The sequence below is a fragment of the Poecile atricapillus genome, chromosome 2 (genome assembly GCF_030490865.1).
Source record: "Poecile atricapillus isolate bPoeAtr1 chromosome 2, bPoeAtr1.hap1, whole genome shotgun sequence".
Lineage (NCBI taxonomy): Eukaryota > Metazoa > Chordata > Aves > Passeriformes > Paridae > Poecile > Poecile atricapillus.
In genome coordinates, this window is record NC_081250.1 from 46,354,303 (window position 1) to 46,368,718 (window position 14,416).

The 14,416-nt window shown below is 34.0% G+C and overlaps 1 protein-coding gene across 1 annotated transcript in view; it reads left to right on the forward strand.

Moving 5' to 3' along the window:
• Positions 1–14,416, forward strand: part of BBS9 (Bardet-Biedl syndrome 9) — a 281,935-nt gene that overhangs the window by 66,775 nt on the left and 200,744 nt on the right. The window contains exons 18-20 of the mRNA XM_058833781.1: positions 251–346; positions 4,551–4,723; positions 6,519–6,671. Of these exons, the coding sequence (XP_058689764.1) occupies positions 251–346; positions 4,551–4,723; positions 6,519–6,671 (422 nt within the window). The remainder of the gene's footprint in view (positions 1–250; positions 347–4,550; positions 4,724–6,518; positions 6,672–14,416) is intronic.

Genomic DNA, 14,416 nt, shown 5'->3' on the forward strand with positions numbered 1-14,416 from the left:
TAGAATGTACAGTGAACCTCTGGGGAACAAACCTTTTGTTTTCAGGCTGGGGAAGGGAAGCAGCATTCCCTTTGGCTGAATGAAGGAATTGTGTACTAAACTGCTGATATTTGTTACTTTTGAACCCTTAGAATGGAAACAATCTCTTTCATCTGTTTGTGCAAAGATTGATATAGTCCTGGCTATGGATTGAGATTTGCTGAATGCCAGCATAGAATTACAGAATGTGATGTTTAACTTTCTTTTTCAGATTTTGTTGATCTGTCTGAGGGTGACCATGCAAATGCTCTGGGATTTCAGTTTTTAACAGGTTCAAAAACCACTCTTCTTGCTTCAAAAACATCACGTAAGTTCTATCAGTATTAGAGTAAAAGAAGCCTGATCATCAGTTAGAATATGCACAAAATGAAAATGTGGATCATACAAAGAAGAATAATCAGTGTTTGCAAATTAATGCAGGAGTTTCAAAGTTTGATGGTTTCTTACCTTCTCTGAAGTATAAAATTGTGTAATAAAAAATCATACTCAAAATATAGTACACTACAGTGGTAGTTCTCTGAAGAAATTGGATTTTCTTAAAGCTTTTAGCAATGTTTTTTATTCATAAACTAGTACTGTCATTATAATAATGGAAAAATCCCTCATCTTAAAGGAATTTCAACATCTGTGTTTGGAATTAGTCACCTACTGAAATTTTTGAAAGGGATTAAAAAGCAAGTTTTGAACTTCCCACTGACTGAGTAATCCTTGACTTAAATTAGGCATCAGACCCTATTTGCTTCTCGACATCCAACTAAATGCCCATCTCTTCTTTTTAGATGCCTGTATATCTTTGTAAGTAAGAGATTATGGATTCAAGATCCTTCTTATTATGTTTACAGAGTGTGTGAACAGACATGCAGATGTGTTGTTACCTGGTCCAGTATCTCTTGTATAGAGCAGTTTGTGATTAAAATAGTCCTGTTCCAGCTACCTGATTTTGTGCTCTTGGAAAAAGGTTCTCTTAATTTTCAAGAGTTTATTGTCGTGGTCTGTGCAACTGCTCAATTTGCTAAACTCTTTCTTGGCGTGTGCTTGGAACCAAATAAATTCAATTGTGTTTAGCATTTTCCATGCCAGCAGAGCACAAAGTCTTCATTTAATACAGCAGACTACAAATTGAAAAGCTAGAAAAACAACTGTGCATTGCAGAGGGTTCAGTTGGAACACTGTGTGAATGCTTAGTGGGAACTGCTTTGAGTGAAAAATTTCATTTTGGTTTGTTGATATGAAATCTTTTCAGCAGAGATAATATTCCATACTGTTTTCAGAAATCCGTGTTCATGACGGGCTATATAAGTATTGATGGGGTCAGTTGTGAGCGGTGAGATAATATTTAATACCTTTTCTAATGTAATCATGTGTGTTAAAAACAGAAACCATCTGGAGAGTAATTTTCATTGTACCAAGAATCAAGAAGAATCATGTACCAAGAATTTTAAATTTCTAAGGATCAAATGCATCTGTGTTGTTTTTTGTATGCATTATTTACATGCTGTTTTATTGTTACTTTGTTTTTAGTATTTCTTTAAGTAGGGGATCTTAAACAGTTTTAACTAAAGTAGAAGTGCAATGATGGTTTTTAAAAATGAAATAATTTATTTACAAATAACTTTTTCTTTGATTGCAGTTTAAATCTTTGATTTGGATTTTTTTCTCACATGGTTGTTGAATCTGATTGCTGTAAGGAAAAATTTGTTTCCATGTCATGAATATATTTTAGTTTCTACTGAAGGCCATAACTTTTAATCTCATGCATCCCAACCCCCAATCCTCAATCTTTTCCTTTCAGGTTTGTTTATTCACCAGCAAGGAATGACGCTTACAGTCTTAGGATAAACTTTCCCACACTGCTTTACTTGTGAAGTTCACTTTACAAAGGAGCTTCACAATATGTGTTTGTCTTAGTGTGGCTACTCATTTACTGTGTATGGGAATCCTAACTTCAGAAAACAAATGAGTAGTATGGTGTTACTTTCTATGTTAGCAGCCTGTTTCCAGCATCCACTTCATGCATTGAACTGAGTTGGTTAGAAAAGGTGTTACAGGAAATTTGCTCATTTGAAATGTTACCTAACTAAAACTTATTTAAAGATAAATATTTGTAAAATCTCTGATAGTCAAACATAATTCAGAATATTTTTATAAACAGAGACTATTGATAATGCAAAAACATTATTTAGTAGAATATCATGATACTGAAATGATTGTGCTTGACTGCACAGATCTGTGAAATAATAGATGAAATTGTGTATTATTTGGTAGGTACTTACTGTACTGTGTAAGTAACACTGAGCTTATACTTTGTAAAAGTGGTTATGTAGCATTTTAATTGAGGAAGTGTTCTTCAAAAAGAAACTTGTATGTGTAGATAAATTTTGACTAGAAGTAATGGTATTTCAGAAAAGTAAAATAAGTTTTTAAGATGAAGCCTTATTTCTGGTTTTCCATGAAAGGAGTTTATCATAGACAATGGAGGAAGACCTCTTTTTCCAATATTCCATATCAAATTGACCTTAAGTTCTGAATGGGAAGAGTTGCATGTAGCAGTGAAGGTTGTCAGGTTCAGTTTGGTTTCATTGCTGAAGCTGCAAACAGGAGCAACATCTGTTTTCATGTTAGTTTTTAATTCTATTAGCTAATCCATTTTGACCAGTGTAGCAATTGAAGATATTACTTCAACTTGTCAAGAATACTGCAAAGAAGCCCTGCCTGAAGTACATCTTGACAGAAGATATATATTACAAAGCAGCTCGCACCAGCTAGATTAAAACTTTAAGGGTTTTTTTTTGTCTGAAATTTTTAAAACTTACTTTTAACAAAAGTGTAAGGAAGAATTGACTGCTAACTGTGGCTGTTTTTTTTTTTTTTTCTTCTGGGTTTCCTAGCTGAGAAGTGAACTCAATCTTCTAAACTTGTTACTGGCAGAACAGCTATTCCTAACGTGGGTTGTGCTATTTGGACAGCCTACTGTAGCGTGAAAAGACTTTGTAACCTATTTAATCTATTGGTGCCCCTCAGTTTTCTGCTTTTCTGATAGAGAATTTTTTAAAAATCTGTTTTAATTTCCTTTAATGGAGCTTATTTTAACAAAAAGCTAATACAAGTTGGTTAACCATCATAAAAGCATGGGATGAACAGAAGCACAGTTATTTCTTTTTTCTTTTTCACTGTATTTCTGTTTGGAGCATGTGTTTAGTTTAACTACAGATTCTCAGTTTTGTAACGTTTCTAAATCTAATTTGCCTTTTTTGAGACTTGGAAGATCATGTAAAGCAAATGATTGCGATGTTCTCTATTCAGGCCATGGTAAAATTAGATTGTGTTTGTATTGACCAACAAGCAGTACATGGAAACTAAATGTGCAATTTGGAGGAAATTAGTTTTGTCCATTTTAAACCATTAATGTATTAGATATGTCAATTATAAGTGGAATGACTGTTGATTTGGCCTGAAAACATCTGAGCTAATTTCCATCAAGGAAAAATCACTTAAAGCAAAATATGACAGTACATCCAAGTAAGTCCAGCCATTGCATTGTGAGTGTTTAAAAAATGGATATTAGGTCGAATGCTATCTTTAGCAGATGGTGTTCTTTTCTTTAACAAGCATGTTTTTAAATAAAACGTGCTTCTTTCCTGCTACACTGTAAACAGAATTTGTCATTCTGTATTCAGTGAAATACATATCCTGGGAATCATGCCAGTAGTAATGTCAAACAATCTTGAATTACTAATGTTGAGAAAATTTAAAATAAGTACATTCAAGTTTAAAAGAATTCTGGTTAATTTGATTTACTGTGAACTTTTTTAACAAGGGCAAAAAAAGGAACGATTTTGTGTCAAATACCCATAGTTGCATTTCTGTCTATCCTTTTTTTGTTAGTTATTGGCAGATGTGTAATGAAAAGATGTAAGGAACTCATGCTTGGAAATGCTTTATCTCAAAAAATTAATATTAAAAGACTGCTATGATTTTCCACAATGTTTTCCTCAACATTTATTAGTTAATAGCAGTTAATTATGTTAATGAAACTAACATTTATCTTAGTTTATTCTGATTTTCTAGAAACTAGAGAGAGGGTTATACAAACGTGAACTAGAAATAAAATCTCATTCCACTAGCCTGGTACTTTAAAATATACTAAATGAAAAATCTGATGAGATAAATGAATTTGCTGGGACAGATAACACTAGCTATCAGGATCTGGTTTTTCACTTCAGTTTATATTATTGCTTTTCATTTCTACACTGAACCATATTTCCAATGTCATAGTATGTAGCTGGATAAGAATCACTTTCTACTAGTATTAGTTGTATTTAAAATGAAGTGTAATACAATCAATAAAATATGAGTATTTCTTTAACGCTTGTGAATGTACATGTCTAAAGAAAATCTCATATAGACTTTGGATACAAGTTCTATTTGTGTGTTAGCTAAGCTATTGTATAGAAAATTTGTATATCTGAAAACTGTGTTGATTAGTCTTGTATTTGTTCTTTTACTCAAAGAACGATACAGGATTCAGAGTGATCAGTTGGAAGACCTTTGGCTGGTAACAAAAGAGCTCATACATCGACTAGAAGAGCATTTCAAGAAGCAAAACTGCAAGGACTTTGCATGTACCTTTTCTGGTTCCATTCCCCTGCAAGAATATTTTGAACTAATTGATCGACATTTTGAGGTATGTTACATAATATATGAGTTGCTAAGGGTCTTCTAGTTGAAAATTGGATTTAAGCACAATGATTAATCAGATTATAATTACAGTATCCACAGGCATTTGGCTTTCAGAAAATACAATGTTGTATGTAAGGGGAAGTCCCTTCTGATTTTAAAAAATCTGCCCTTGTAGAAGTAGCATTGGAGACTGAAGGAAGTTAGCCAGACCAGAAATAAAAGAAATGTAATTAATTTTTCCTGTTTGGCCATGCAGGTGACAATGAAAAATCTGCAGTAATTCAGCTATCTTGTAGAAATAGCTAATAAAATAAAATACATGCATTCTCTCCCCTATATCTTTCCAATAAAAAATGAGAAATAGCTATTTGAAAATTTCTATTAAACTCGTGTATTTGGGCAAAAGCAGCAACATATTTATGCAAGAATGAGAAATAATACTGGATGTTCTTTCATGCTCCCAAATTTTCTGTGAGGTGTAGCTGTCACCACACAGAAAGATGGAAGTTGTCATTGGGGTTTTCTGGGATTTTTTGAGTAATCAGCCTACATCCTGGTCTATATTTCAAGCTCTTGAGTAGTTATTCTATTGTCTTTCAACTAATTAGAGAGTAAAATATGTTAATTTTTTGAAGGTGATGGTTATTGTAGAAATACTTTAAACCTAGGCTTCCTTAGATAGTATAACAAGCTTAAATACATTGAAGTTCTAAATACAGGTGTGATATCTGGGGTGCTAATTTAGACTCTAATTATGTTGCAGCTGGCTCTTTTGAAATTTCTGATTTTTTAATGTAATTATCTGATCTAAAAAAAGTCAAATGTTCTATTAAAGGCATTCTTATGCTTCCATCCCTTTTAGTTTCAGCACACTGTTTTTTTGGCGAGCTTAGGAGAATATTACCTGAGTTATCCCTTACCTGAGATGTCCCTTTTTTTCCTACTACTTCTAGTAAAACTTCATAGTGTTTTTTCCACAGCACCTCTCAGCAGTTTTTCATAATAATGTACAGGCAGAATGACATTTGCTTATTTTAAAATATAATCTGGTATGTAAATTTAAGAAACCTACCTGTTCTCTTCATTTTGGGCCAGTTTTTCTTGCATTTGGACAGCTGTGTGTCTTGATGTTTCTTCTGCTAGTTATAACATCAGCTGTATGATAGTATCACAGCTTTTTGAAAGACTCATCTTTAGTAATTTTTATTTTCAAGGCATGTACTGCAAAGTACATCAAGTACCCAGATAATAAAAATTCCTATTTGATCTTCTAATAATTTTTTCTTTTAAATGTTCTTTTGTGAACACTTCAAGGAATTTTGGTGGTGTTAGCTAATCAGTATAGATAAAGGGAAAAGGGATTTAACTTCAGAAAAAGGCAATAATTTGAACTGTACAGAATTTAGTACTTCTATTCATGCTAAGGGAATAACCCTTTGCTTTCTACTGCCATGAATATCAAGTCCAGTACATTGTGTATGTGTTGTGAATAGCACACCAAAGCAAGAGGAAGCCTTTTGTGTCTTGGTGAAATTTCATTCTTGTTAATTGGCTTCTCGATGACATATTTATGCATTTTCAGAGGTTATTGTGGCTGTTGACAGTTTTGATATCACTGGCACATGATAATTCTTGAAAGTGTCAATCTTTACAAGGTGTATAAAGAAACTGGCAAAAATTACATCATATTTGAGTATTACACTGTCTCAAAAATTTTCCTATCCTTCTCCCATTTCATTTGGAAAGTGCATACAGAAATGTATGTGGCCCTTAAATTCTTGAAAACCCTTAAATTGCAGCTACGTTTGAATGCTGAGAAATATCAGGAGCTGTTATCTGAAAGGGCTGTACAGTTTCGAGCTATTGAGCGGCGACTGCTGACACGATTCAAAGACAAAACTCCAGCTCCTCTTCAACATCTGGACACCTTGCTAGAAGGAACATTCAGAGAGGTCAGTACACTTTGATTATGAGCCTAACCTTTCTTTATCTTGTTGGTAAAACCCAGCTTAAAGCACATAAGCTATGCTTTCCTGGTTACATTTACCATCCAAGAGACCAGGAAGCATTAATTTGTTTAACCTAATAGTCCCTGTAGCTTTCCAGATGATTTGCAATAGTTTTATTTAATCTGTGACCACAAAATCTTTACTCCTGGGTCATACCAGCTTGACAGCACATCGTTCTTTCCTAACTGATGTTGATAGTGTAAATATTTTATAGTTCATGTGAAAATATTTTATAGTTCATAGCTTGTGTAAATATTTTATGGTACACTGTAAACTGCTGGAGTGATTTGGCTAGTGTAACATCCACAACAAAATTGTCTGAGACTGACCATGTCCTTCCTATGGGGATTTATGTTCTAATCGTTGCAGAATGTGGTATCTTCAGAACAGTGTTTTTAAAAAAGAAATCCTTCCCATGCCATCCCCATACTGCACAAAGAAGAAATTAATTTTTCTTCCTGCCTCAGCTCTGTGTTGCTTTAGGATAACTTTTTCATTGTATATCCCCTTTGTTAAGAAGTCATTTTATGTGTTTTGTGCTTTTCCATTGGATGATCAGATTTTACTTTCTGACATGCCTTGTTTGAGAAGCTGAGTCACAATTAGAATCCTTACTGGAAAAAAGATATAACATTTTGCAGTGTTGTATACCACACAACTAAAATCCAAAGGTATTAAGGAAAACTATTTCCCCCTACTTTTTAATCTAAGAAAACATTTCTTTAAATTGGAGAAAACTGCCTTTTCTTGTATGTTTACATGTAAGCCAGATTTGCTTTTATTTGTCTGTGCTGGGTTCACAGTGATATTGCAGTCTTTACTGAGTTCACATAAGATGATTTAAGCTTGAAAGGGGGGATTTTCTGGTTCCTTTAATAAATACTAGGTATTGTGCTAGATGGGTTATTCTATAACACTTCAAAATGGCATGACTGAATAAGTCTGAAAGATTAAGTGAGTTTCTTGAGTCTGCTTTTGCTGTCTAGAACTTTTTGCCTTTAAACTTAAGAGCAACTGGGATGTTTTTGACAGTTTTCTTGTGTAGTTGATGTGAAAACTGAATTCTGAGAATATGGCAAAAGTCAGATTATTGAAATAAATGCCTATTGCCAATGCTTATTTTATAAAGTCCTTCAACATTAGATGGATGGATACTTTTCTTAACATTATCATTGTAGGCTTTTTGAACTGGAGTTAGTGTAGTTGAAAGAAAAATGAGGAAAAAGATTTCTTTTCAAAGAACAAATGTTTACATTTTTGCATAATTGTTTAAACTTGATAGATTTCTTTTGTAATTTCTTTTCTTTGTGGGAATCCCCTTCCAAAAAAGAAATGTTGTAGTACTGTTACTATAAAGTGTAGTAAAATGGTGATTGCCATAGAGATCCCACTGCTGCATGTGTTGTTTTGAACGTGAGAGCTGTGGTAGGATTTAATATTGACTCTTCTCTGGGGGTGAAATGAAATTGCTCAATGTTGTATTTTCTGTATTTGAAAAGACCTTGTTTTCTTTAATTCAGTATCATATTCTGTCTTTATTTGAACAAGTATCTCTAATGCAAATAGTTGAGGTATTCAAAATATGCTAAACATGTTTTCTGAAAAGGAATAATGAGGCTGTTTAAATGCGAACAGTATGAAGTCTCACTCCAAAAATTCTTTTAGGCATGTAGCTTTTTGACATTGAAATAAGTACGCCTTTAATTTTCTTATAATCGTCTGAGAATCTCATCCTCCTCTCTTATGTTAAATATTATTATAATGAGAAAATAAAAAATTGCCTTGTTTTATTTCCTTACTTTTCACTAAAGTGATTGTTATGTGCAAAGCAAGGTTTTTGTTACTTCTCACATTGTACATTTTGTACTCAGAAAGGAAATGTCTGTATTTTGGTTTTATAGTGTATTCCAAATCTTTTCATCTAGAGCAGAAAGGGGTTTCCAGTTAGTGAGTGTGTGATTTTATTAGTCTTTTTAACACAATCTTCAGAACTTGGGCACTATATGAATTACATTCTTGGTAAAATAGCTATTATAGTGTAGGATTTTTTTATAATTGAAGCTTTAGTACGGTAACCTCTGCAAATCCACAGGGATATAAAGATGCCTTGTATTGCTGCCGGTATTTCCTTGCAGATGTATAACTTTTTCATGAACAACCTCTGAAATACAAATAAAATAATGAATATTCAAGTCATGTAGTTTTATTGCCTAGGTGTGATAAATATCTACTTTAAACATGTTCTGTATGGTTTCTTTGCCTGCCTGCAAATTGTTATGAATTTCTGAACCAAATCAAATTTTACAACTAAAGTAGATTGTAAATGTTAATTTTCAGATTTTCAACTACAAGTAACTGTTGTTTGTGTGATATGTAGGTAAATGTACAATGCATGTCAAAGTTATAGATGTCAAACTGGAGAAAATTAATCAAATTGCATTTCATTCCCTGGTAAAAAGCATTTCTATTTATTAAGTAATTTTTTGCATTACCAACAAGGCAGGCCATATTTAGTGCCCCAATAAAACTACTGATTGGTCTATTATAAGGAAACTTTAGCTTTACTTTCCACCTTGACAGTAATGAAATGTGTAAGCAGGCATCAGTGTGTGCAATGACAAAAAACTTACTTGTAATTTTATAGCCCGGTTTACGTTTTCTTCGAGAATCTAACTTTCTGAAGTAATATTTTAGATCTAAATAGATTCAAGTGAGTGTTAACAACAGCTAACAAACAGTGACATCAGGTGTTCCATTCTGGAAGGAAAAGGACAGCTGTTATGTACATAATAGTCTTGTACATTTGAAATAGGAAATGTTATTCTTATGATCTTTAAGAAGGATTTGTAGGAAGGTGCTATGACAATAATGAAAAAAGTAAATTTGCAATAGATGCTATTTATATGCCTATGAAATTCTTGATCTGCTAAAAAAAATTTAGTAGTACACTTGGACAGGCTGCTAGAACTTGCCCTAGGAAAGGATTTTAATTAGATACATTTAAAAGCCATTGAATGGTAGTTGAAATTCCATATAGGTTTTTTATTTTAAAGGACTTCAAATATGAAATGAGATTGCAGCAAATTTTATGGTAGCTGTTGTAAACAGCATGTACTTTGTATAATGCTCCCCTACTAGACATGTTATTGCTTGAAAGGGTAGTTTAATGATCTTTAATGTCTACAATGTTTTTTCTGTCATAATAAAGAAAAAATATTCATAGTTTGGCAGTAGCTTGAAGTTCTTACCCTGAAATCATAATTTTCATGCATTGACTCTTGGCAAACATTACTTGGATTTCCAGGTACAAGCTGGAATTAATAAATGTCATAAAAATTAGATGCTTCAATTTCTTATTGCAACCCACATGGATTTTATCCTACTGAATATAAGCAATATTAGCTGTAAGCTGTGTTTAACCCTGTTTGGAAGCCTACCACAGTTACATTCTTTTAGGGAAAGAAGAGGAGGATGAATTTTATATATGGGGTGGAGTTCTCCTAGGGCATTGACTGTTCTTTAACCAAATTTAAATACTTAAAACATGAATCTGAGACAAGATAGAGCAGTCCCAGTTTACAAAAAAGAATGTGATTACAAAGCAATCACTTCTACCTCACATTACTTCTGTTTGTATTAAAAAAAAAAGTCAGAAAAAGCAAGACGAATTATGATCTTCACATGATGGAAGTACCCACAGACTTTCAACATATATAGTATAGTTCCCTTCCTATTCTTTGATGATACTGTTGCACAGTACCTCAGATTTCCCCATGTTATGAGGTCTCTTCATCCCCTACCCTGTAAAATCACTGACTTTCTCGTGCTTTCTAATGATCAGTTTTTATCTTTCACCCTTGGCCCCAGTATCCCTCTGACAGTTGCTTATTTGTGCACTGTCAAGCCAGCGCATGACTTAGTGCTGACTGGCAGCAGCCACATACTCAGACAAGAGGGATGATGCCCTCTGTCTCAGCAGAAACAGTTAAATAGTGTTTCTCCCCTCCCAGCCTGCTAATTCAAAACAAAACCCAAACAAACCAACATACAGAGGAACTGAATGATTTCTGGTTTTTCATGTTACTCTAAAATTTTGTATAGTCAGTGGAAATGACAATAACTGTGGATTGGAATGGAATGGACTGGCTAAACAAATGTGACATAAATGACCAGCACAGTTCCATAACCTTAGACATCTAAACTTAGGAACTGCATATTCTCCAGACTAGGTCTGTTTTAAAGATCAGTGATACATTTTAGCTTTTCCTTCAGGTACTTTATAAATTTGAGACCTTCTTCCATTAGTGAAAGGACCTAGCACACTTGTCTAACCAGAACTAATTGATGCTGAAAATTTTCTTCCTTTATTTTCTCCTAATTCAGCAATTCCTCTGTGTTTATCTTCTTTATATTAGTATTGAATTGCCTGTCTCTCAGAAACACTTGGCTGTAAGTAGTAATAAAGTGATTTCCAATGTGATTTTCTGATCCTACTCAGTAAACAATTAGAAGCTGTCTAGATTACTCTGCTGTATCTAGTACACAGTTTGTATTTATCTTATCTTGGTCTTGCATCTTGTAAGATGCAAGTATATGCTGTATATGAATTGCGTCTTGAAGAGATAAATGCACATGGGAATTTCTCACCTAAAAACAAGCAGAAAAGCTTCCAAATAGTCTTTCTGATTTCAAGATGTGCTCATAGGTTTTTCTTTTAATGTAGTAGAAAATAACACAATTCCTACAGATTTGTCTTCCAGTGAGACTTCCCTCATCGGTTCTTCCTTCTGGAAAGTAAGTGTAGTTTTTACCATCAGTCTGTTAAAAGTTGTTGACACAACTTTTAGACAAGCAAAACACAATTGCTTCCAGTAGAGGCGTGATAGAGACACCATGATTCCTCATTTAGAATAAAAAAGGCAACTCCATCAGGAGGATCTCTTTTAATTACTTACATGGCAGTAAACTGTATAGGAATTTGTTGCCTTTTACTGAGAAAGCTTTATCAATATATAAAGGTAGCCCTTTTCCTTGAGGTCTGTGAGCTGTCCCTTCATATACAGTCCTGGATGTTAGTTAGGCATCTTGGAGCATTCAGAAGAGACTCCTGAAGAAACAAATGAATTTTTGCAAAGGATTTGGAAGCCAGATGTCTCTAAATGAATGAACTGGTTCTTTTAATTAGTAATGTTACAGGTGTTGTCCTTTCTCTTTCATATGGAAGTCTTGAAGAAAGGTGCATATATTTTCTGATCTTTGTGAGTTTCATTACATAGCTGTTTCTTTGACATAGCCTAATTTAAACAGAAAGATGGACCGTCTCATATTTTTGAGATGAAATTTGAGCAACTGTGCTATGAATGTCAGCTGCAAAACTTAGGACTGGCCCACAGTTTTATCTTGCAGCACAAGATTGATGGTTAAGTGCCCTTATTTTGTTGTTTGTTGTTGGCGCGTGTTTTTTTGGTTGGTTTTTTTTTTTTGTTGGTTTTTTGCAACTGTTTTGATCCTTTTGGAATTCTTCAATCCCATGTAATCAATGTTATTGTCAGAATGGCAGTGAGTAGCTGTACTACGTGATAGGATCTGGTCTCTGGTCTTAAAAGTTGATGTTTAGATAATCAAATCTAAAGCTACCTTTGTGGCCTTCTTTTTCTCAAAGAAGGAAAAATATTTAGAGCAGCACACAATTAAAGCATGTAAGATCATCTTTGCAGCTCAAAGCACATGCAACTCATGTTGAACAGTTAACTGATGGGTTTTTTTTTTTAGAAAAGCCTCCAAGAAAAGAAAGCTGTGATACAACAAACTTTCCAAACTAAATGTATGAAGAAAAAGAATATCTTTTTCATCTCTGAGCAAACTTAGAAGGCCAAGGGAAATGCACTAAATATTTATGTTTCTTGAGATTTCAGCAGAATGTGTAATTAAACTAAATTTTGGGCAGAACTTAAAGGAACTTACTTAGAATCCCTCTGAGCACATCTTACTTAACCAGACAGTTGTGAGGAATTTTTAGCCCAGTGTTACTGATCACGCATATTATGTCTCTCTTTTGTTGTGGTTTGTGATTAAGCAAGAGTTTTGAAACCTTGTCAAGCAATATTTTATGTACTAAAGTACTGTGTGCTGGTTCTTGTCCATTTTAGAGTATTTGACACTATCAGACAAAGTTAGTTTTGGGTGTAAATCATCACATGTTTGAGAGAACTACTTGACTTCAAATTGTACCTTACAAATCATATGCTTTTCTCTCTGAAATTTGACACTTCATATAAAACCCAATTAAGAGTTGATAAATATCTAAAGGTTAGATATCTCCTTGGTGAATACTTGTGACACTTTTTAGAACAGTTCATGTTTTTTCTGAGAGCCTGTTTATATGACATGGGCATCTGGCCCAGTGTCCAAGGACTTGCCTTTTGCTGAGGGTATTGTCACACATCTGGTTCAGTTACGTTCAGCATCAGCTAGATGTGAATGTGATGCCATCTGGAGGCTTTACACCTGTGTCAGTCAAACAAAAAGGTGTACTAATACACCTTTCCATAGTACTGCACTAATGTGGCCCCCAGGTGGGGATGGTTCTCCACCTCCTGTCTTTCAGCTGGTTTGGAACAATTCTGTGTCTGTCTACACCATTCTTTGCAGCTCTGTTTTAGTCTTTTGCTGTGCTGTTGGATGCTGTACCAAGCAATACTTCAAGACCTCCGTCTTTTGGTCCCTAGGTATGTGCTCTAGGTTTGATCTTGTATCTCTCCTGGTCACAGTTTTCTGGAGCTCAATTAACCCAAACTGGTAATAACTCTTTAAGCTTTGTCCAGTACCTGGTACTGAATTCCCCCTCTACTGAAAGAAAGTGTATTTGACACTTACAGATCTGTGAAGGAACTTCTAAATGTGCATGTATACATGAATTTTCTTGTTATCATGAAAAGTACAGACAGGTGTGTGGAAAAGAGAGCCACTCTAATTGGAAGGTCCAAAGTTATTTTCATCTGTTCAGCAAGAGATTTGGATCTCATTGCTATGTTTTGCTTCCTTTCTCCCCTCTTTGCTTCTGTTTGTTTCCCATTTTTCTCTGCTCTTGGAATAAGACTCCCACAGCTATCAAATGACACCCTTACATTTGATTCTTGAGTCTGTCATAGCTGGTTCTTGGTTGGAGACTCACCTGACTGAGCTGACTTCTGGCTAGACAGTTTTTTGCATTCAAATGAGCTGGAAATACTCTTAAATTAGTAATCCTTGGTGGTTTCAGACTGGTAGATGAAGTAATTTCTTTTGATATTTCCATAATGATTTCAGCACAAAGATGGAAAATATATTGAAGGCAAATGCTTTTGCCCTCCTTAGATGTCAGTGTTTGTGTACATTTGCTCATACAAATCTAAAATTGCTCATAATTCAACATATCTTCATTTTAGTCTTAAGAGTTGTTCCTGCACCTAAAATATTTAGGTCCAGCACCTAAAATATTGCAGAAAAAATACAATCTCCTAATTTTTCTCCTTATCTCTTTTCCATATACTGATTAGGAAGCCACTCTCTTATTTTCTACTCTGTAATTTACTACACTGTTAGGTGTAATACAAAGTATATTCATTACAATTTTTAAAGTAAATATAATTTTCTAATGTTTTGAAAGACAAAGTACTATTCCTTGCAGTATTTTAACACTTGCAATG